General features: G+C 42.4%; 1 protein-coding gene across 24 annotated transcripts in view; it reads right to left on the bottom strand.

The window, feature by feature from the left end:
- The window catches only part of epb41l2 (erythrocyte membrane protein band 4.1 like 2), a 45568-nt gene that overhangs the window by 7599 nt on the left and 13341 nt on the right, over positions 1–24628 (bottom strand). For 9 of the 24 annotated variants that reach the window (XM_034900657.1, XM_034900656.1, XM_034900664.1 and 6 more), the window contains exons 2-16: positions 23398–23621; positions 23061–23249; positions 21341–21598; positions 18224–18328; positions 17853–17895; positions 14778–14853; positions 12522–12618; positions 12286–12410; positions 11951–12038; positions 10126–10278; positions 9832–9929; positions 9160–9332; positions 8158–8234; positions 3051–3101; positions 2804–2836 (exon numbers count right to left, since the gene is read on the bottom strand). In XM_034900657.1, coding sequence (XP_034756548.1) covers positions 2804–2836; positions 3051–3101; positions 8158–8234; positions 9160–9332; positions 9832–9929; positions 10126–10278; positions 11951–12038; positions 12286–12410; positions 12522–12618; positions 14778–14853; positions 17853–17895; positions 18224–18328; positions 21341–21598; positions 23061–23249; positions 23398–23607 — 1776 coding nt within the window. In that variant the 5' untranslated portion in view covers positions 23608–23621. Of the gene's footprint in view, positions 1–1961; positions 2022–2803; positions 2837–3050; positions 3102–3274; positions 5387–8157; positions 8235–9159; positions 9333–9831; positions 9930–10125; positions 10279–11950; positions 12039–12285; positions 12411–12521; positions 12619–14777; positions 14854–17852; positions 17896–18223; positions 18329–21340; positions 21599–23060; positions 23250–23397; positions 23622–24628 lie in introns of those variants that run through there. The other 15 variants (XM_034900663.1, XM_034900669.1, XM_034900671.1 and 12 more) reach the window with 5 other exon arrangements.

The following is a 24628-nucleotide window of genomic DNA, read 5'->3' as shown; positions in this document are numbered from 1 at the left end:
GTAAATGAGATAAGTATGGATACATGAGGGATGATGGGTGGTAGGGAAAAGAGTGGTGGGATAAAATTTGGGATGCGTGGCAGAGGTGAAAGGGGCACAGGATAGATGAGGGGAGAGGGGTTAAAGGAAGGAAGGGAGAGCAGAGGAAGGAAAAGGCAATAGATGGGAGGAAGGAAAAAAATGAATGATAATAGACGCATAAGTAAAGGCCAGAGTAAAAAGAAGGTTAGAAGAAAAGATGGCAGGATGAATAGAAAGTTAAATTTAATGGGATAAGGGAAGAGGAAAAGAGGAGAGAGGGGAGGATAAAAGGAGAGGGATGGGGAAATTCGGATCAACATTGGAGCATTAGTCCGTCAATCAGGAGGAAGACAAGATGGATGCCATGCCTCACTGCAGCCTCGTTTAAGGGGGTCTGAACTCATGTTTTCATTTGTATTTTGTTCAAATATCTGAGTAAAAACTGAGAATTTATAAGCACGCTGCAGTGAAACAGGGCCTTCTTCATCTTGAGGACTTTTCCTTAAAAACCAAGCCAGGAACAGCTGTGCAGAACATGGAGCTGATAGCGATGATCAGACTAACCTCCCCGCTTCACTGCATTCCCATGTCACCGTTAAACCCTTTTCAGTTTGTATCGTTTGTTTCCCTCCTTACATTTCTTTTCTTTTCTCTGCCATTTTCCACAAATATTACAGGATACATTTAGATACAGTTATTAGAAAATAAGACTTTTTTTTATAAAAGGAGGTGGTCAATATTTCCCTCAGAAATCGACGGATTGGAGCATAAATTAAGAAGAGTTCTCCTCTTGGAACTCATTTAGTACGTATGCGGCAAAGGTACTATGTAGACTACAGAATCCAACTGGCATTGCATCACTATCAGCCCCACGCTGTGTAAAAAGACGTGCTGTTGTTGTTTTAGTGGGTTATCCGCATCAGTCCACGCTGGCAGCCAATCAGCAGAAAACAGGAGGAAAGCTCCTTGTACTGGTTAAGGAGGCAGGGTTAGTCATGTTAGACGCAGCTGCCTGGCATCAATCAAACTCTTTGACCAATCGAAGATTGGAACAAGATAACAACAACAAAAAACACACAAAACAAAACTCAACATGCACATAGCACACATAAAAGTTGGACACGCGGCTGACCCCATTCACAAAGCAGCCATTGGGAGGCTTGGAAAAAATCCTGCAAGACAAAGTCTCGACTGTACTGTTGTGTAGCAAGATACACATCAAAGAAATAGTTTGCATTTCATAGATGCAACACTGGAGACTTCTCAGCGGCCTTTTGGTGCACTCACTTCAGTACGTTCAGTACAACTCCTTAGAATGTGGAGTTACCAGGGAACATTGGTTAGAAGGACAACCTGCAGTTAAGGTCCCTGATCTGATCAATTTGAGCAGGATTGCTGCTGATCTAATAACGGTTCAATGTAGCAGACCTGCCAATCGCGCATTGAAATCAAAACAATGAGCTAAAAGACGCTAAAAATGCTTCGTAGAGCTGAGGGGGAACTGTGATCTTTCCCTGTGTGCACAGTCATTTGATTTGTTGTTGATAAAACAATATAAGTGCAGCTTTAAGTGACACTTTGTTTTTTGTTTTTAAATATCATTCAGGACAATGTTCTGAGTGAAATTTCCAAGCCCATGTGTTCAAAATGGCTGCCATGTAAAATAGGACGATTAGCGTTGAAATCATTTAATACCAGGACATTTTCAATCATACTGTAAAAATAAAGAAGGAAATAGCTGGAATTGATTGTAAACTTGACACACAAGCAACCACACACACATAAACACACGCAGGCATGCAACAGAGCCTGAGAGTGCGAGAGGGCAGCAGTCTTGTACAGTATAGTACAGCTCAGAGGAAACTGTAGTTCTGATGGCGTCAGAGTACACAGAAACATGTAGTTCTCGTGTTCAGCCATCAGACGACGCCAGTACCAACCTCCAGCATTAAATTACTGTGCCTCACATAAATATTGTCCCCATGCACTCTCATTGGACTCTGTAAGGCAGACGTACAGTGAAAAATGAAATAGAGAAAATGTATTTTAAAAGTTGAAATAAATAAAATGCACTTGACTCTACAAAAATCAAAAATCATTATCATTGACTGAAATAAATGGCACATCATTAAATAAATCCTAATCATATAAATGAATTGAAGTATAGAAAAGGGGGGGGGGGGGGGGGACATCTCTCAAACTGTGATGAAGGGGTACAAAATGGGCACAACAACATTTTGGTATTATTCATTGAATGCAATGATGTTCTCACTTGGACCCATGTTAACAACATACAAAATCCAACAGACATTTAGGCTACTCAAACCAATAACCCTCATTGTGCTTTCAGAGAAACCCCAAAAATGATGATGATGCCAAGATATGAACCACACACCAAAGTGAATCTGTGAAGCCATAAGCTACAGGAGTGCAACCAAAAGTGAGGACTCGGGGTGAAAGTGCCCGTTCAGAATCAGTTTTTACACTCAGAACCAATCTGGAAACAAAGAGTATTATTACAGACAGATTTATAACAGTATATCACAAGCTGCCGATGTAAATATTCAGATGTGTCTGTTGTACAAATTCCAGGTTGGCTCTGTAGTTGCTGAGAAATGCAAAAACGGACTCTGTATCATCATGTTAGGGCAACTTCACCCTAAAAGACACGTGAACCCAAACAACAAACCAAACCAACGCGTGCCGAGCAAACGATTGACAGACCAAATGATTGACAGACCAAATGATAGAACAATCAAACAACCAATAAATATGTGTGAACCTGAGAGAGGGCGAGCTCCCTGGCTCCAAGTGACTGTTGATGGGGTAAAGTCAGGGAGAGAGTAAGGACAGGTTAGGTTTACTGCATGTGTGCTCCACCTCACCATAAAACCATTACTAATAAATATCTTAAAAAAAAAAAAAAAAGAAAAAAAAAAAAGCTTTACACAAAATGGCTTATTATTATTATCGCGTTATTCTCCCGAGAATTTGCAAAGGCATGCTGGGTAAAGACAGACCCTACAGACCTGGGTGGGCGTGGCTTCCGCATCACTAGGGCTCAAGTCCACCTCCTTAACCTTCAATGTCGTTGTCAAGGACGACAGCAGTCATGACAATATGAGGAGGGTAGGGGCACGAAGAAAGAAAAATGTGAAATGGATGATGGGAAAAGCTACTTCCATGTCTTTTTTTAAAGGACATAAATGCTACTTTGCATTCAAAAAGGACAACTACAGAACTATTCGCTGGGTGTAAGATGTAGACTTCTAGTTTATCTGGAAATGAGCAAACTTAAATATTCTTTGCAACCTGTCTTTTGATCCGTTATCTGTTCCATCTGCATATGCGACAGCTTCATTCAACCAGGAAAACTACAAAATGTCCCTACAGGTTTGACTTAAAATAAAGTGAACAGCGGACAGAGGTCGAGGAGGGAGTCCTGAACCTCAGGGATCAGAGTAAGTGGAACACTGTTTGTTCTTAACATTCATTAGCAATAAGGTACAGACAGAAAAAGCTTTTAGTTCTACGGGGTTGAGGAGGTTACTTAACGTATCGTGGGTTTATATCTGTATTTACAGTTATGACATCTACTATGCAACTAATCTTTCTCTGCACTACAAAGGCAAAATCCAACAAGTGGAAATATAGTCAATACCAATATTAGTTTCCTGCTTATTTATCTTGCATAATGACCAATTCAAACCATTATGGCACTTCATTTGATGAGTGTGACATTCATCTGCTGAGTGCCAAACACAGAGGGGATGCCTTTTTGAGCATAACACCTTATAAAGACTCATTTTAAAGAACACATGAAAAGGTTGAGTGTGTTCTGAGCATCACTAAAAGTTATGACTGCTGCAAATCTCTCCTTTACTAACACTTCCTGTACAGTATTTGAATATATCTTTACTAAATATACCTAATAGATATTTTCTGTGTATTAACAGTATAATAATACTTTCTCCATTTCAACATTTATTTACCCTTTATAAACTCTGAGTTGTAATACTTTATTTAATCTTACTTATTCTAATCTTTGTTCTTTATTATAAACAATAAAGTGGGGGTGCAGGGATGGTAAGCAAAAAGAAAATATGAGGGAAAGGAGGTGACAGGGCTTTTTGTACAGGCATACAGTTTACACATGAAAGCAAAGAGGAGGTAAAAAGGTGAAGGGAATGGAAGAGGGGTTTGGAAGGCGTGTTGTTTGTATTTATGCAGCAGGATCGCACATCTCTGGCGTCCAGATAGCACTCGTGTGAGCGTGGTGCCTGATCCGTGGAGGTGTGTGTGTCGGTGTGAGACGAGAGCCTAACTGATCCTCAGACTGATCGTTAGCCGTTTCAGAGATGAACATTGGCAAAACTGCCTTGCGTTGACTGGAGACCACGTTCTCCAAGTAACACAGGGTCAGGCCGAGGGGCGTGGCTAAAATCAGGGCCAAGACCAAGGACTGGCTGGCTGTCAGCATTACAGCCAATAGGAAGACGACTAGCAGGCAGGGCAGGAACAGAGGGGAAGGATTTAGGAGGTAGCGGTGTATGGATGGGGTTAGAATAGGGCAGGAGGGGGAGGAGAGAGAGGAGCAAGATGGGACAGAAAAGAAATGAGAGGCCAGAGAAGAGAGGGAGGAATAGAAAGAGACAACTGGAGGACAGGTAAGAGATGAAATTGACGGCAACTGTAGTTGTGTTGGCCAAAGAACAGCGGGAACCAAATTGCGGACCTTGGTGGGTAGATAACTTGTAATAAATGCCAAAAAACGAGTTAACTGGGATGCGAAACGGCTATAAATTTGACATAATCCGGGGGTAACGATACATTTGTGGTCACTGACTGGCACTGTTGACTTGGAAGCGAGCTTGGACACGGTGGACATAAAAAAGCTCAGTTTCTTTGTTAATCCTGAAAGTAGGTTTGTGGGCAGACATCTGTTTTCATTCTTCCCCCAAATGGAGAGAAAACACTGGATGAAAGACACATATTTAACCACGCCCCTCAGAGAGAACCAGCTCCACCAATTTGGTAATCCAGCTGACTCTCTGGTTTCAGCTTGGCAGCCCTCCTCAACTCGGGAAACCTCTGAACCGCATGTTTGGGAGCTTGTGATTGGGGAAGAGGCTTCAGGGTTTTGTGCGATTTGTTCCAGATCAGCCGACAGATGATCGGAGAAAAGAGAGAAGGTGTTTGAGGGGAGGGCCCACGGCGTGTGCGCGGCGGTCGCGTCGTCGATGACGTCGTCGTCTTCGGAAATGTCAGACAGGCCGTGGTCGAACTCGGAGATCGTGTCAAGGGAAGGGGGGAGGGAGGAGAGGGAGGATGATGAGGAGAAGGAGAGAGGAAACATGAAGATTGACTGATGGAGGTGGAATGCAGGAGGGAAGCGTGCGCACACACACGCACACAAACACACACGTACCCACGCAAACACACACACACACACAGAAAAAAAAGGAACGTAGGGTGGGTGGGAAAAGAAAAGAGAGACTCGTACACACACATCAACAAAGTGTTGCAGCAAGCAGTAAAGAAGTAAAATAAGTTACATATAAAACCATAACAACCGATACAATGTGCATTAAAAGTATAATTTTGTTGTTTTCATGAAATGATGAAAACAATGACAGCATGCAAGTAGGGTAGTGAACAAAGCAACAAAAAAGGGAGTGTGTAAATGAAAAAGGAGAGAGGGAAAGAGACAGAACATTAGTCCGTGAACAACACACCAAAAAATAGGTTCAAAGTGAACATAGCAGGGTTGAGCACAGTGCAGAGTACAGTTGTGTGCAGAAACAGTGTCAAACGGGGTGTCACCACTGGACGAAGGCTAAGAAATCCACAGTGCTGGGGAGTGAGTGCGGGCAGAGAGGAGAGAAGGGAGCGTGGGGGGTGGAACAGGATGCATGCATAACATACAGTAATACTCTCAGGAGTAGGCACAGTGCTGAGGTGCAGGACACTCTTCAGTAGACAGCAGTGCCGTTAGATGTTGAGTCAAATCGTGTACACCTGCCTGGCTGCTCTGAGTTAATATTAATGTTAAGATCCAAAGGAAACGATTGAGACGAAGATAACCATGTTCATCTGCATAGCATAAAATGAAGACATCAAACTTTCTCTGTCTGTTTTGTCGGTCTGTGTAACCGCTTTCACACACAAATGCACAGCATAAGGTCGTGGAGAAGGCAAAGTCCGCATCAACGCAATACCGCGGTCATGTGACACCTACTTCGGGTCTGAGCACGCCACTGTCATTACCACAAAAAGAACATTGGCACGCACGTGTGCGCAGTCACGTTGTGTTTAATGACATGGATTCATTGATTCTAAAAGACATGGATTGTGTCTAATGACATTTTGTCTTCCATGGTTTCAAGGTTTTCGAAACTAAAACTCATCAAAAGATGGAGCAAATCCGACTTTTGGCGAATTGGGGGAGACAATGTTCCATGACACGTAACATACACAGTAGGAAAGGCAAAGCCATTTCTCCGTTAGACACATTAATGCTACCGCTGCAGTGTTTACCATTGGACAGTAGCCTAGCAGCTAGCGGAGTGTCCTTCGGTTTCTTGCATTATCCCGACATTACTCCGATATAGGGGTGGCAGTAGCTCAGTCCGTACGGAGTTGGGCTGGTTCAAGTTCCTTGTCGGACCAAAGTACGGAGTGTGGACTGGTGGCTGACAGATGCCAGTTCACCTCCTTGGCACTGCCAAGGTGTTCTTGAGCAATGAGGGGTAACGCCATTCACTTTACCGGCGGTACTGACAACAGGTAAAGCCACCGTGTCTTGAGAAGCTCTAGCTTGTTGTTTTATTGTTCACTTTACATACATTTTGCTATCTCTTTTCCTCACAGCACTCATACGCTACTCGCCGTTACAGCCTGCTCTCCTCGCGCGACCACACGAGCACTGATGTCACTCACTTAGAGTTTAACTCTCGCCAAAATGCAACCTAGGGTCTTGAATGTACCTGAGTCAAACCTTCGTTTAAAAGCATAACTAGGACGAATGGCCTTTTGATTGGGAGAGCTAGGGGCACTACTACGATCGCATCAAAATCACTATTTTTAAAACACCACGAACACTGAAACTTTGCTCAAAGTATCACCAGGCGCTCTAGACATGAATTAGAGCATTGAGAACGTTGTTTGTGTTAACCAACTCTTTTTGACTGGCGAGATAGCAGCAACCTGGAACAACCAACAGCTAAAGTGAGTTGTTCTCAATGCTGAACTTCACGTGTAGAGCCCCTTTGGCCATTTGAACCAAGACCAAAATACGGTAAATCTTAAAAGTGGCGCTTCCACACACAAAAATTATGTTTTTAAACAAAGGTTTGACGCTGTACCGCACTAGCATAAGAATTTCTTGCTTTTCAACCACGGTAGAAGAAAAAAAAACATACCGTCCCAGCCCTGGGCAAAATTAAGCATTAGCATAGGGCTCTTATCATCAATGTGATTCGAAGTCTCGGTAGTAACCAGATAAAAAACACAGTGAGCCTCCCAAAACCCCTGGTACTTTGCATGGTCCCAAAATAGTCTTAAACAGTCAGCTATTCATAACGCTTCTGTTGCCTGTTCTTTGTCAATCACTGCGAGAGTACCAGCTCTATGAGGCGTGGGGTTGGAGTAGAAATAGCATCCTTGTTTTACCATTTCATTGTTCTAACACAAATTCAAACTCTGTTTTCCCCTACATGTGTACAACTTCAGATGTGAACTGATCCTGCGGTTAGACGGCTGCATGGTTCCTCATGTGTTTACCCCATCATAAAATATTAGTATACCAACCTAGGAGAAATGCATGTTGTGTATTCAAAAAAAATACTATTTAAAAAACTCTTACACAATGAGGACACGTGAATACAAAATTAAGTGAACGTATACCAACAATTATCTTCCTATTACCTTCCTTTTCTGTACCCCCAAATGCATGTATGCACACAATAAAATCTCTCACACACACACACACACACACACACACACACACACACACACACACACACACACACACACACACACACACACACACACACACACACACACACACACACACACACACACACACACACACACACACACACACACACACACACACACACACACACACACACACACCTTAGAGTCAGAGTGGAGCTCCAGGTGGGGCTCACGTCCATTCTCAGATGAAGCTTCAGTTATGTTGATCACCGGCGCTAAGGGATGAGAAAAAAATAAAAAAATAGATAAAATATATAAATAAACAAGTTTCAACTTCTCTATAATTTAACACACAATAAAAACTGTGATTACTTCACTGGCAGCTACTGTGTGTACTTTTACAGTTGAAGATCACTGGCTTGTTTTTCTCCAGGAACATAACCACTTTCTACACATCACGTCAGACTGCAGATAATGTTGTAGCTCTTGTTGTCATTTCAACTTTTTACACCATTTGCTTTGATATTGGTTAAAAACTAAAAAAAGTGTATTAAAATAGAAATACTTTAAATCTGGGATACAAGACTGAGACAACTTTCCAAGGATGTTGGCTTGTAGTGAAAACATGCGTCCAGCAGAGGGAAATGGGAGACAGTGGGATAACCTGACACGTGAAACAGCATGCACTGCTGCATGAGGTGGAATCTGTAAGCCCGGACCGGAAAACCACAAACACGGTGTGTACTGTTTTCCCTAAAGAAACAAAATGTGTATTTGATCTCATTTAAAATATCACTGAGCAACAATCTTTTGCAGAAATGAAGACTATATGACTCCAAGTTTAATTATTCAATGTGTTCACTGCTCAGCCACCCTTCTCTCTGCCATGACAGACAGTGTTTATGTAAATCCTTTATTTCTTTTTGTGCGGGATTTTTTAAAATGTTTTTAGATACACATTTTTTTCTTTCCATCTCTTTCTGTCTCTCACACTGTGACAGGAAACATATGCTGCAGCTATTTCCTGCATAAGGTTGGACACTAGCTTTTTACACAGACACACACACACGCGCAAAAGCCCACTTTCCTCTGCTCGTCATTCCTCCCGCTGCTCGTTTAGTCCGTCTGTCCATTCACTGAACATTTTGAAGTACGAGTGCCATCTTTCGCTTTTTGTGTTTGAGTGTGTGAGTGTGTTACCTCCATCCAGACTGCGGCTGATGCGTTTGGATGAGGTGCGCTCAAAGTTGGGTGCAGGTCGGTCTATGAGGGAGCTGGCCAAGCGGGTCTGGGCCTGGGTTCGCCCGCTGTAACGGAACTTGGAGCCCAGAGTCAAGAAGCGGGCCTTGGTGGGAGGTTCTGGAGCGTTTAACCTACAGACGACAGAGAGAGGGGGAAAGGTGACTTTTTAAAATGTGTTACAAAACAATGTAGCGCTCACATCTGTTTGCACAAGAGAGGCATACATTTTTTTTCAGGCAACTGTTCTCACAACAGGATATTAAAGCTTATACCTCGCATCTCTATCACACACAAAAACGCAGGCATGCATGTCACACACACACACACACCCACACCCACACCCACACCCACACACAAACCCACACTCACTGGTCCATCTTTTGTGTGTGTTTATAAGTGTGTGTATGTATTGCCCCTGGCATCAGACTGGTTCAACAACCACAAGATACACACTCTCAGTCCCAACATATTCTCTGAGAAGAGACCCACCTAGCCTTTTGTTGAGTCTGATAAAGCACACTATCCTTAACATAACATTAAACATGATCTTACAAGCTGTTTTACCCGAAACCTTAACTCCAGACTGGCAATCTGTGAACTCCCCGGTTGCTTCATAGTGTGTATTCCTACCTGAAGAAACTGTGATTCTCCACACAGACTTTCCACAGCTTTTTGGCAGAGCGATGATTCTGGAGTTTGAATCCCACCGTGCTCTCAAACTGCTCCGTCTATCAACGAAACATGTAAACAACAGAAATTAGGACATTTTCATTAACCGCACAAGAAACTACCTCAAACACTACAGTATGTTAGGAGCACTCCGTTACGTTGACACTACAGAGAATAATTCCATGAGCTGGGCAGAGTAAACCGCAGTATTTACAGCCTGTGTGTGCGGGTGTATGTATGTGTCTGGGTACATACCTCTCCTGGTCTGATCTTAATGTAGAAGTTGTTCCTCTTGTATGAAATCTTGAGTATTTTGGGCCAAGCGAAACGATTTATCCGGAGCCTGTCTTTGTAAACCAGGAGTCCATTGGCGCACACACCTAGCATGATGTCCACACCCTCAGAGTCCTGTAATAGTCAAGATTCAAACAAACAAAAAACATTTTATCATCTTTGTTTTTTTTTTAATCTGCGGAACAACTGTCCATGCATCCTGGTTGTCTAAATCAGATCATACTGTACATCAACTGATTTCTAAAGCAGTCTGCTTAAAGGTCAACAGAAACTCGATTAAAACACACACACACACACACAACTGTGGACCTCTCTAACATGGTTAGCGCACAGACTAACTTACTGACAAAGCTTTTAAGTCCAAGGCCATCTGGTAATGGTAGGGGAGGTATTGATTACAGTAGTCAAATCTGTTGGACTAATGGAGGATGCAATATGTGGACACTGGACAGTTTGCCTGGCTAACAACCATGGGACATGGCCTCGACATGCCATCAGCTGCTCATCGATCTCTGTGCTCCTAGTAGATACATTTTAGCACTTTGTGCTTGGACACACTGACACAATGGATGCAGTAGTAACATTTTTCCATTTGCTTTGTTTTTATAAACAATACATCTTCAGTGACTGAAGCAAGTAGTAGAAGGTCATCTGTGACAAATTGGTGAATCCAGAAATACAAACACTCCTCAGTGTGTGACGGTGAGTTGATGTGCACAATACCCGGGAACTGAAGTAACTCATGAGAATTCAGACATCTTTACTTTTATTATTTATACCTGTGCTTTTCTTCCTGGTAAGGACATAAAAATGTCCTCCATGAGAAAAGTGTATTACAATAACACATCCCTAAACATATCCATGGCATGTGGCAGCTTTTATTTATTTATTTATTTTATTTCCACCAGAAAAACCAACATTGCATATCACAAAATGTATTTGGTGAAAACACTTTTTATTATGACTATTTAAATCCTAATTGCAAATTGGGATTAGGGAATTTGTATCACAATGGTTAAAATGTGTCAAATTGTATTTCTGTTAAACAGACAGAAGTGCATTTGTGTTTGTTCAATGTCAGTCTGATAAAAATAGTACTTGATATATAGTTTTTAAAAAGGGGTTCTCCAGGGGACTTGGGGTCACATAACATGCAACAAAAGAATAGTGCAGGGCAGATCTGCCCCTTGAATTCCCACAACTCTGGTATGTCAGGAAAAAAAAGGATTTGCAACATTTGAAACACTCTGCTGCTCTCTTCTTTTCCCCTGGTTCCCTCTCTATGTCGCAAACAAGTGGAGCAGAAACTTAAAGGGGACTCGCCCCTGTCTCTCTTTTAAGGATCTATCCCCATCTCACGTCTCTCTTTTAAGGATCTGTCCCCATCTCATGCTAACCTTATCTCTGTCCGTCATGTCTTTGTCCTCTCTGTATTCTCTGACCTCACATCCTATCTTTTTATTTTCACATTGCCTCTCCCTCTATTACTCGCTCTCGCTCTCATGCATATTTTCCACCATTTTTTTCAGCCCGTCTTGTACAGAGACACAAAAACACTCAGACGCACACAGAAACATGCACGCACTCTGCTGATGACCTGCTATCCCAGTGAGAGAGACCGGCTGTTCCCATGGCAATGGCCTCCCTGAGTATTTGTACAGCTGACACACACAGATGCAGTGACACCAAACACACTTTCCACATCAAAGGAACTGTGCAAATCCCCTGATAACAACAATGGAGAGGAGAGGAGAGGAGAGGAGAGGAGAGGAGAATTTATTCATACCTTAGCATGGTGCAGGTCCACCCCGTACATGGACAGTTTCTTGGCATTTTCTAGAAACTGGGTGTCGGCCTGTGCTGGAGTCATTCCCCTAAACACCCAGAAAAGGTAAATCACTACAAACTCCCTCAGATTAACAAAAGCATCATAGCGTATCTATTTCCATAATGTTGGAAATATAGAGTACATGAAAAAGATCCAGTCATGCTCCATTTACTACAGGTAACAGGTACATGTTACAAACATAAGTATACACATCTACAGCTTTCAATGGCAAGAAAAAGACATGTCTACTTGTCCCTGACTACTTTTGACTGCATGGCTCTGTTCTCTCTGACCTGTGAGACTTGTGGAGTTCAAGAATTTTCTCCTCCATCTCTTTGCTCTGATTGGGCGCGAAGGTCAACTGACTGACGTTGTCCAGAGGCCGAGGCTGGTCGGGTTCATAGTCACCAACTTCAGCCTGTAAAAATAAAAAAAGAGATACGTACGGAGGAATAGACCCTTGTGGAAACTGCACACCACACATAGGCACAGACATGCAGAGCTTTCACTCATACGTAGTGTGTTCTACCTGCAACGTGTATGAGCCCAGCAGAGCGTGAGTGACAAAAGAGCAAGGCAGTCGACCCGAAGCCACGTCTTCACGGAGCTGCAGACACAAAAGGTACCTACAAAAGAGAAAAAGGGAGACAGGAGGGGATTTAGTTGAATTGAGTCTAATAAAAAATGAAGAAAAAAAAAACGTTAAGCCTTTCTTTTAACTGGAACCGGCTCCATTGTTCATGATAACAATAAAGCGATCCAAGCAGCCAAATTGCCTTCTGTGAGGCCCGAGCACAGGGTCAGCTGGTGTGGATTAAATGTCTTTGTTGGTGCTGTGTTTGTTGTAGAATTTTCTGAGTGCTCTGGTACACTGGTTTGTTAGGATAACCTAATGATAATGTCTAATCCTCACCATGACATGGATTCAATGCATTACATGTGTGTTTGCAGTTAGTGAATTGTCCAGTGGTTTTGTGGATATACGACAGTGTAAGCTGTCCCCTGCTGTACACCTTCATGGACAATCTTATTATGTGAACGGAGCTTCTGTGTGAATGACTCATTCAGACACCTCAGGGTGCTGGTACAAGCATCATCCTGGCTGCAGAAAAATGTCATTCAAAGTCACTTTGGCTGGACTTGCTGACATGGAGGCTTAAAGCCCAGTCATCCAGCACCAGGGCTTCTCTTCACTGGGTTATTGCAGTATCAAACATACTACAAAAAAATCTTAAATGAAAGGCATTACTTTCTATTTAAAAGGTCCCACGGCATGATCATTTTTCTTTATGAGGTTTTTTAACATGAATGAGTTTCCCCTGCCAGACTATGGTCCTCCAGTGACTAGAAATGGCGATAGGTGTAAACCGAGCCCTGGGTATCCTGCTCTGCCTTGAAAAAAATGAAAGTTCAGATGGGCCGTGCTGGAATCTCGCTCCTTATGAGGTCATAAGGGGTGAGGTTAGAAGTGGCAGTTGGACAAGGCCCCCCCCTTCAAAAGCTACAGACTCAGAAATGGCACATACTAAGGAAAGCTCAATGTGGGACTGGCTCTAGTGGCTTTAATTCTGCACCAAGGCTACATTTTGGGAAAGAGACTTCAGATACGGTATTAGGAGACCACTAAGGTCTATATAAAAGCCTCCAAAGAGCACCATGTCCTGGGACCTTTAAATATATGAATCCACACAATCATATAGTCTGAGGCACACCCTGTGAAAAACAGGCATGAAATTGTCCTGTATCTCTCAACTGAAACTTAACAAAAGATGAACAGTAAAAAATTACACACCTATCATATTGAAGGAGAAATAACAGTTACTGGAGCAACACAATGCAGGTCAGTTGTTGGCACCTATCTGGACGAGTGTATGCGGGTTAGTGAGTGTCCTCGCTTGGCCTTTAGCTAAAAACCATTGGAGAAGTTGTTCGCTCCATTAGACATACACTCCGATCTAAATGCTGTGTGCTTAAAGCATGCCTGTCATGGTAGTGTGTGTGCATTCATGTGTACACATATAAATGGATAAGCAATGTGTGCAATGCTAACTTCTGTTTTTTTTTTTTTTTTTAACCTTTGCTGTATTTTGGGGCATAGATATGAAAATCAACTTCCAAAGTGAAATTTCAAATCTGCACTAAGCAATATTATTTGTGTTAACAATGAGTCAAATGAATATGTGTAATGTGAAGGGGAACAATTACTCGCTACTAACACCCCCACATAGAATTATCACCCAATTGTGCAGCTCACCACACTTCTGTGGAGCCTTTCAGCATCTTTCAGCTCATTGTTTTGGCTTAAGAGCACACAACTGTAATGCTTTAATTCACTCGTACTGTCAGCAATGATCTGGCTACACCGCCTATCTATTCTGTGACGCTCCGGCTTGTTTTTGTTTCTTTAAACCAATCACAATCATCCAGGGTGGCACTAAGCCCTGACAGCAGAGATAGTGAGGGCATGTCAGGCTTTATCCCAGCAATGTACATCTGTTCAGCCAGACTAGCGAAGACCAAAAAAAAAGAGCTGAAAGAAAGAGTGAATGTTGGACTTACATTCATCAGGTGAAGAGAAAACGTTACTCCAAAGAAATGTTAATCTGTGTCTGCTAAACGTGTAAACAAACATCGGTTTGCCAACAAATGCCCTATAACAACTTCAAAAAGGTGATATGTCAGTGTTTGTTTACGGTTTTGTTTTTTCATTGCCCCAAATCTCCATAAGAAGTCTATTAATGCAGGTTTAAGTAAATATTAGTACATCTCTAATAGGTTTGTGTACCTTGTAATGTCTTCAGTGAGCAGTGAGGGGTCGGGAGGGTAGAACTTGACGTTAAATACAAACTGCCAGTTGTTACCTGGAGAAAGAGAGATGATGTTGAGAGTCAGTTCCAGCACAACATGATGTATAATAAGTTCAGGACTAGGAAAACAGAGTCTAAAATGGGAGTTGTGGGCTATTTTTATTTCTATGCAATTCCATCCATCCCTCTGCCCATCTGTGTGTGTATTAGAGAGCGAGAGAGCGAGAGAGAGAGAGAAAGATGTCAGTGTGACCGACGGCAACTAATGCAAAACAGCTTTTAGATAGTACTAAGCTACACACACAAACAAACACAAACACATTGCATAACTTCATTCTGGGTTCATCAAGTACCAGATTGTAATCTTTATCATGATGATAATCAGAAACAATGACACGCAACATCACCATTATATCATCATCATTGTGTCATAATACGGTTTCCTTTTGGATTACCTATCAGTCTTCATTTGGCTCCAATTTCCTATTCTCATTCCCACAGGAGGCCACATTGCCCTGCAAGCTCTCTTTCTCTGTCTCCACCCAACACACACGCACGCACAGAATATAAGATGGAGATCACGTTGTCTGGAAAATTCCATCTGAGAAAAGCTGACGTTGCACCAAGACCACTTCGTCCTCCAAGGTTACACACGTGTCCATGTATATGCACATTGCCAACGTGAACACACAGCGCACACACGGCGCCTTCACGGCTGCATCCCAGAGGAGCAGAGAGAATGGTGCACACTGTGAAGGGACATGAAGGAAACTCCACAATGACATAATTTAACTGAGGAGAAGATGATGCACTTTTTGTCGCTTAAAAAAAACATACGGAAAGGTTTGAGTGCAGATAGTCCTGTTTCCTAGCCTGTCTGAGTACGGATGTGTGTAGGTGTATGATATGTGTCTGGGAGTGAGATTGACTGTGTATGTCTTTTCGCAGCACTAAGTGCTTCGAGAGTCTCTTGTGACAATTCCATCTTTCTACAAGATCACGTGCCATCCATAAATAGCCATGACACAGAGAATATACACATACATACTGATACATATACACACCCTATCCATCATTTCTCTACATCCACTACACTCTTCCTGGCAACAATTCATCCCTTCTCATCCACAGGTCTTTCACAACCAGCCTTTCTCAGTGACTCATTCTATCAAAAGATATTTTTCTATGTAGTATAACAAGTATGAATGTGACTTGTATTAAACTAAAAGAATTGGCCTATAGATAATCCAATACGCTTGCCCTTATGATCCTACACTTCAGCGTAGAATCGGCTGCAAATGTAACATGACAGTGCACTGACAGTATCGGCACAATGAGACACCCAACACCACAAAAGGTTAGTTTGATTGCGGAGAGAACATGTGTGCTGCTGTTAAACATTAACATCAGCCACACGCACTAAAGGCGGTCTACTGCCTGGACTAAATCCAGACTCCATGCCTTGGCTTGGCTTCCAGTGACATCCAGCCTGACTTTGTGAGCGAGACGAAATCTTGTTCTCATTATCTGTCAAAGTGACATCTAAGACGAGGCTCTATTTTTTGTGCCATTTGTTGTGCAGACATCTAAAATGTTGGGGTTCAAGTTTCATTTTTATTGGCACTCTAATTACTTCAGCTTCTTGGAGTGAGGTTTTCCCCTCTTATTGTTCGGCTGTCACACGTTTGACAACTTTTTTCATCTTCCTTGTGTGGCTCATCGTCCTTTTTTAATCTGATTTACCTAATTTTATCCATTTTGTACCCTCCACGCCCACGACACATCCACACAGCTTTGGTCATAGTGAGCTGCAGAGTGGGAAGGAGTCTAGAAAGAACTGTCATACCCCCACCACTAAAAGACCCCCCCCGTAGAAATCTGTAGAGCAAAAACCATCACTAAGATCACAGACTCTTATTAAGAGTCAATGTTTGTCCACTTCTTACAGGTGATGATTGCAACAACTTTGTTTTAGATCTTTATATGACAGGGTGGTGGTCGAGGAAGCCTACAAGAGCACACGGAGCAGCTTGGATTTTTCTAAAATGATTCAAGGAGCCAGAAAAAAGAAAATGTTCACTAAAAAGAGTTTAGGTCCCAGTCCGATATGTGACGCAGGGTGGTGATGGTAGCTCAGAGCAGAATGGTGTCAAACCTGTCATTTGTGTGGTGCTGCGTCTGTGTACACGCACACGCGCACATGCACACACGCACGCACGCACGCACAAAAATAACACTTTATGAGTCAAAATTATACGTTTTTACAAAGCCTTCCTCCTAGAAAGTGCCATTCAAAGTGTTAAGCTGTGTGTTAAAGCCCGTTTTAACTTATACTGTAAAAAAGGAGACGCAAAAAGAAACTGCAAAAGAAAATAAATAAATCTTTTCATTAAGAAAAGTACGCTAAAGTCATTAGCATATTCTTCAAAATCGCTCAGGAAAATAATAACATAGGACACCAACAAATAATAGAAAAACAGCTCAATCCCAAACACTACAACTTCTCATTAAATCCTTAACAAATGAAATGACTAAACTGGAGAAACAAAATCTAAATTCTAACAAGATCCTGTTTGTTATTGTGCTCGGTACTGAGGTCAAATGGATATCCTTTTAAGTGTTACGGGTTCCTGTGGCCATTCCAAAATAAAACAAAGCTTGAACTGTGCTTGGTTTGCTGCACACACTTGACAGCCGTCCATCAACAAAAGGTAAGAGGCCGCACCGCGCCCCGCCTTTATAAATGAACAACAGTTAATAAAGACGTCGATAAATAATGAAGCAGAGTGATCACACTTTGGAAACCTCCACCACGCTGCCAGCTCTGGCAAGGCTGCTGTCGTTTTGGTTTCGAATGTCTCCGGCTTTGTATGACTGAATTGGGATGTTTGTTTGTGTATAAATATGGGGACACTTGAACCCTATTATTAATTCAGTATTTATATTTAATTCAGTGCCAATTGGCCCTGAATTAATTGTATGATGTGAAACATGTTGTCAAGGCAGGGATGAATGAATGGATGGATGGATGTTTAAAAAAAAATAAAACTTACTGCGTATCTGTCTCTTGATTTCCTTAGTGGGATCCAACCAACACTGGAGAGAGCGAGCGAGAGGCGGTGAGACACAGAGCAGGAAAAAAGTTAACCTCAATCACCAAACACCGTATACAGACGTCTGTGTCTGCAGTTACAATATGTGCACATTACGGACTTATTTGGCATTCAGTACATCCTGCGGATGCGTTAGAGGGTGCACGATTCAGAAATTGTCCCGATTTGTTTTAATATCGACTTTCAAGTAAAAAAAACGTTTCTAAATTTACAAAGCGTGAAAAGAAATTAAACTGTTGGACTCTGTAGAGCTTGAATCGCTTTACGAAGGCACACCCCTAGTATGTGTGCGTATGTGTGAGAATGCATACCTTCTGTTCGTGGTTGTCTGTGTATGAGAGTCCAAAGTAGTCCTTCTCCATCAGGTTAAGGTGCTCACACACCTTAAAGAACAGGTAATGGCCCTTGGCGCGTTTCTACAGCGAAACAGAGAGATTCAAACACAAGAATTAAGTTTGTTTTGATGGGAAAACAATAAAGAAATCTACAAAATGATGTTTCCAAATATGATTACAAGATTATTTGTACACTAAAAAAAAAAGTAAAAATAATTATTTTATATGGTCTCATTAAAAAACTTGTTCAGTCCTCTCTATCAATGCATCAGTTTGTTGTGTTTTATTACATCTGTCCTATTATTGTCTCTTTCCGTCTCTCCGTCTGTCTCTGGGCAACACATTCCTTCATGGGCCCGCTGCGGGCCTTAGTCATAAAATCCTCCACACTCAACTATGACAATGACATTTAGCACACATCCATACATGCAATGTGCAAGCACGCAAACACACAACGGCGCCCTTTAGACAGACAGAAGGTCAGACAGAGAGCGGGTGGGAAAGGGAAAAAGACGAGAAAATTAAATAATGGTCATTCTTTTCTATTTTCTGTCAGCGCAGCTTCAGTTTAACACTGTGCAGACATAAACGCACATACAAGCACAGATACTGTGCACAGACAGACAAACAGACAGACAGACAGACAGACAGACAGACAGACAGCGTGGTGAAAGTGGAAGGAAAGATGATGAAAGAGTGACTTTTTATTCTTGTCCTGGGGACAGCTGAAAACCTCTGTGGTATTTTCCTCTATATGGTCAAAGGCATGCGCCACATTCATGCAATAACAGTGCAGCTGCATTCTGAATGCCCAAAGAATGTGAAAATGTGACCTTTCAGCGTTTCTGTGTCTGGTTTTCTGCCTCTTAGCAAGGCACTATCTTAGATCAGTTGTCACACAGACATTATGATGAGAAAGGTTTAACTTATTTACTATATCGGAACCGTTGATCTACTATTGACTATGTACAAAAATGGTTTAACCACGTTCCCATTCTACAGCCTGTATCTACAACAACAGAAATGAGTATATAAGTTGAATCCCTGTAGTCACTAAGAACAAAACTGCTCGAAATGTGAGATTCATTCGAATTAATTAATTTAAATATGAAGAAACCTAAGACCATAAAACAATCATATAAGAGCTAGATGGCTAAGATGCTTCTCTGCATCTTGTTTTCCTGTGTAAACATGCACCACACCTAAAGAAACTGGGGTCTAACAATTGTTGACACTACTTGACTCATGTCTGAAACCTAATGAATTCTCTGCAGGGCTACCTAAACCGTGTGACACCAAAATCCTGCTGAAACCAATACTAATGGGATTCTTAGAAACAGCATTAGGACCATGTGACACTAAGACTCTCCTATGAAACCAACCGAGAGGCAGAAAACCTCTGGACGACATTTTCCTTCAGGGCATTTCAACTAATAAAACATGCATTAAGTTATTACACTGGAATCAATTGGATGCCATTAGTTAATAAATAGGACAGATGGATGATAGAATAATAGAAATGAAGACTTTGAGTAGAAACTGGCGTGTGTGTGTGTGTGTGTGTGTGTGTGTGTGTGTGTGTGTGTGTGTGTGTGTGTGTGTTTGTGTGTGTGTGTGTGTGTTGGAGGGCTGCTGGGCAAAACAGAAAATGTAATCTCTGGAATGCATTGTGCATCTCACCCTCTCGCGACCTAACTATGTGAGAGCGTGGAGAATGGGATGGATGGATGGATGGATGGATGTGCGTGTGCGTGTGCGTTTGCGTGTGCGTGTGCGTGTCGATTGGACAATAGCAGTTGGTTGCAGTATCAGCGTTTTCGGTTGTGAGACAAAGCAGCTAGTGTTTAAACAACCGTAGACACGTAGGTTAGGGAAAAGGGTGTTTCACTGCGGTAGAGTTGCCAGTTGAAATCCCCAAACCAAATCGGGGAAATCGAGACATGATGAAATGCTCTCTATTCTGTTGAGGGGCCCTCGAACCGGGCACTTAACTGTTAACAGTTCCAGTGGACCTGGACGATGGCTATTCTGGGCAACTTCCCACTGAATGTGAGTTAGTGTGGGAATGTGAGGAGGAGTGTGGCTTTAAAAAAAGAAAGAAAGAAAGAGGTGTTTACCAGAAGATGTGGTAATAATGAGAAAAACACTCATTTAAAAAAGGACCATTGGATAATAGACAACAGTGGAGAGACATTTCTGGTCAAAATATTTATTCTTATCTCGTACCAGATTTTTAGTAAATACCAAATTAAAACAGGTACGGGGTTGTCACTGAGGGAGCTAGGGTAGAAATAGTTTTAATCTCTATTTATAATAAATGGTTACAACAGAACCTGTAACACCGGCATGTGATGTGTGTAGAGTGGTAGAGGACACGTGCATGTTAGGGAGTAACAGATGCAGAAAACTAATCTGGAGGGACCCCCATAATCTGCCAGTTTGTGTGTGTGTGTGTGTGTGTGTGTGTGTGTGTGTGTGTGTGTGTGTGTGTGTTCTGGTCACCAGACAAGCCCCTGTAGCGTGCTCTGCTGTGCTCTGCATTTATCCCCTAAACCACACCCCAAACAATGTGAGCGGGTGGTTCTGCCATAACTGCACTTTGAGTCTAAAAGTTGAACACCCCCATGCTTATACTTACACAGACACACAGACACACACACACACACCAAATCTGATCCTATTAGCAATTGCGTCACTGACACACTGCCACTCACGTGTGGCCTACTCGTCTAGCAAGAGGACATAAAACGGACAATGTGTAAATGTCCGTCAGCAGCTACTTGACACTTTCAAGAAGACAACAACCTGCTGATTTTCCCATTGATTCCCATTACAGTGTGTACAGTATATTTGCTGACTAGTTATCAAGATTCTTTTTTTTAATCTTGCATCATCACCTTAATGTGGAGAATACAAACGTATTCCACGCTCTAACAGATTCTGTAATTTTGTACATATAACAACTTGATTCGATCCACAACTATCTACAGTATCTACTTGTTTTTCTTATCTTAACAGATGTTAAGGAAGTGTGCTTTAACAATGTGCAGCAGCATCACAGCAACCCGTCTCAGAGTTTTGTCAAAGTCTTACCTCCACCTCGCAGGTGAAGTCGGACCCGTCCAGGAGGGCCACGTGACACGCCATCAGCTTCATCTTGGTCTTCCTCACCAGACGAAGAGGAGACTGGAATATTGAGGTGTGGCCTTCTTCTTCTCCTCCTCCTCCTTCCCTTTCCTCCTCTCCTTCTTGCTCCTTCTTCTGCTCCTCTGCCCCTTCTCCCTCTGTTATCCCCGTGGTCTCTTCCGGAACTTTCTCAGCACTCTCTTCCACCTTCTCCTCCTTGGCAGGCTATCAGAGTTTGCAAAGGAAAACAACACAATTTCATCCAACTACAGTTACACACAGGGCTCCCCACTGTGGCTTTCATGTAAAAAAAACCTCTTTGAAAAAGAGTGCTGATTTGTGTAGTTGCAAAAGAAATTGCGTAAAATCCGTCTGTCCAAAGTAAGTAAGTAAGAAGGAAGACTGTTCTCTCTCTTTTGTTATTCCCCTTCTAGTCTGCAGGCGTTTCTTTTGGCCTGATTGCTGAAATGTTGATGTCACTGGGTGGGCCTGGGTGGCCTAATGTGATCACTGGATGGGGCAGTGTGTGTGCGTGTGTGTGTGAGAGCATTGTGTAAGATGCTATCTGAATATCTAACAACCTCTCATCGCTGGGTTTGTTGTTCATCATAAGCATGAGTAACTGAAGTCTGTGTGTCCAAAACAACATGTGGTTGAGTGACAAAGAAGGAAATTTGTTTATGCAAAAGTGGTTTTGACCACGTTACAGTGTGTGGTAGTTCCTCTTTGTGAACTCGCTGCAGTTTTGATATAAATCCAATGTTGCCAATAAACACGGTTAACATGTTAACACAATTACAACGCCACAATCCAACTCTTTTCACTGTATTAACAACAGAATCTGAATGGCCAAGCCATTCCTTATACATGTATGCACTGTGCACATTTTCTTTGGTTTAATCAAACTAAACTAAATACATGCATGTCTTCTGAAAAGCAGTATGCTTATAGGCGGGCCAAACTACTGCAGTACTTCACTACTACTGCGGTGTACTTTCACCGGCAGTGATTCTCCTCCTCATACGCAAATGATTATGCTAAAAGGAATTTTGGGAAATTCACTTAATGGCCTTTCATGCTGAGAGTTAAATGAAAACGTCAACAGAGTTTCCCAAACCCTGGTTGGTGGTCCAGTGCTGAGAACATATGCAACCGGGCCGCAAGGAGACCATATGATTTGGCATGAGAGCTGATTAATAATGAAGTGAATTTGTACTCAATTACAGGCTGTTTTTGCTATTGTTTACTTAAAAACACAGCCTGTGCTGCGTTTTTCCTCATCGCTCCCTGTTATATGCTGATGTAACCAGGCCCCTGTCACCACCTTTTACAATTCAGACATTCAACACAGGAGACATTGTTACCATCTGTATAATTTTTGTAAGTTGCCACAATGAAATGAAGTCAAGTTTCGGTTTCTATTTTTTTTTTTTATGCTTCCACTTTTTTTGCCCCCTCTCTTTATTGTCTGCTCTTCTCTCCCTCCCGGTCGTTCAATAACACATATCATGGCTCGTCTGAGTAATGAGAGAATAAATAAAGATCGATCACGCCTCAAGCGAAACTTCATTCGTGAACCTGCATGTGAATCTGCCAGCAGACTAATGGGAGGCCGCGTGTCTACTTGACCTTCCAGCATGTGTGCTGACGGGGTCTGGAGAGAAATGACGCCACGCCCTACCAGTACCTCGGTGTCTGCGCTGGCGGTGGACTGAGATTCTGCTTCTTTTTCCTTCACTGGCTCCGACTTTACTGCCTCCTTCTCTTCCTCCTCTTCCTCTGCGTGACCGTTGACTTCGGGGACAGGCCCGTCCTCCTCCTGGGTCACCTTGCTAACCGCTTCCTCTGCGGGTGGGACCTCCTTAGTCGGGGACGTCTTCATGGGTCCGGGGAAAAAAAGAAAGGACATCAAAAATCTGTTAAGACTGGAACATGTAAGGATTGCTGCTTAGTATAATTACTAATAAGAACAAGGTTTTCTAGTCAGCCATGACAATATAGTAAGACTTTAATAAGAATTGTACCTGGCTCTGAGACTTCTGCTTCTTAAGCCATGTTGGCAGGAATCGAGCTATTCCTTTTCCCTCTTTCTCCTTCTCTTTTTCCTTCTCCTCTCCCTCAGCGTTGGGTACTTCCTGGCTTTCTTCCTTATCCTTCTCTGATTGGTCCGGCTGAGCGGCTGACTCCTCGGCTTTCTCCTTCACCTCTGTTTCAGACCCCGCTTCGGTTGTCATGGTGACAGGTCAACCTGCAAAGTGAGGCAGAAGAGCGATGGAGGAGTGTTTAGATTTAAAGTATCATTTCTATTGTAAATATAAGACATATCTTACAGTTTATTTAACTGATCTTAAAGGATTTTGCAGAGGGAAAAAAATGTATATTCTTTGATACTCATATCTTAACAACAATAGCTTTTTGTTTTGGATGCTGGTATATCACCAAGAGCTGGAGGAAAAGAAATCAGACTGCCCCACTGAATTCGGCACAAACATAAATCTTTCATGGCACGCAACTTGAATTTTAGTCTGGAATATTTTTTATAAATGAGCCACATGGTCCCATGGCTTTTTGAGAGAAACCATTGCTTCCTTTTACAATGGGAGTAAGACAAAATAGTAGAAAAAGAAAATATCTCTGGAAATATTAAGTGAATAGATCCTTAAGTCATGTCACTTGGGAAATATGACATCAATATGAAATACTTCAGGGCTGTTAGTTATCAGATTCTGGCCCTTTGGCTCATAGTTGTTAGCACATGAGCTCATAGCTGTTTGCAACATTAGCTCTTGGACTGAAGTCATCCCAGCTTTACACAAGTGCACAAACGCATAAGGGTTGAGGATGTCATTATGTCACACAACGAGTTTCCTCTGGGTCAACAGCTGGTTACAAAGACACCCACCGACACAAGAGGAAATAACTCAATTCTTAATATCTGACTCATTGGCTTTACCCTGCAGCTGTGGTCAAAACACCCACACACACACACACACACACACACACACACACACACCCACACCCACACAGACACTCTTCAACCCAAATATCTTTGGCAGCGCTGTCCACACACTCCCTATCAAGGTCCAGTCATAGTTATTCAGCATGAGGTGACATTGAGGTCATAATGTGCAAACCAGCCCACTGAGAGTATCTACTTACAGAGTCTGCTTTGCTTTGGTCTGGTGTGTGTGTGTGTGTGTGTGTGTGTGTGTGTGTGTGTGTGTGTGTGTGTGTGTGTGTGTGTGTGTGTGTGTG

Source organism: Etheostoma cragini, chromosome 18 (genome assembly GCF_013103735.1).
Source record: "Etheostoma cragini isolate CJK2018 chromosome 18, CSU_Ecrag_1.0, whole genome shotgun sequence".
Taxonomy (NCBI): Eukaryota; Metazoa; Chordata; class Actinopteri; order Perciformes; family Percidae; genus Etheostoma; species Etheostoma cragini.
The sequence above is the reverse complement of the archived record's forward strand: the minus strand, read 5'-3'. Positions and strand labels throughout refer to the sequence as shown.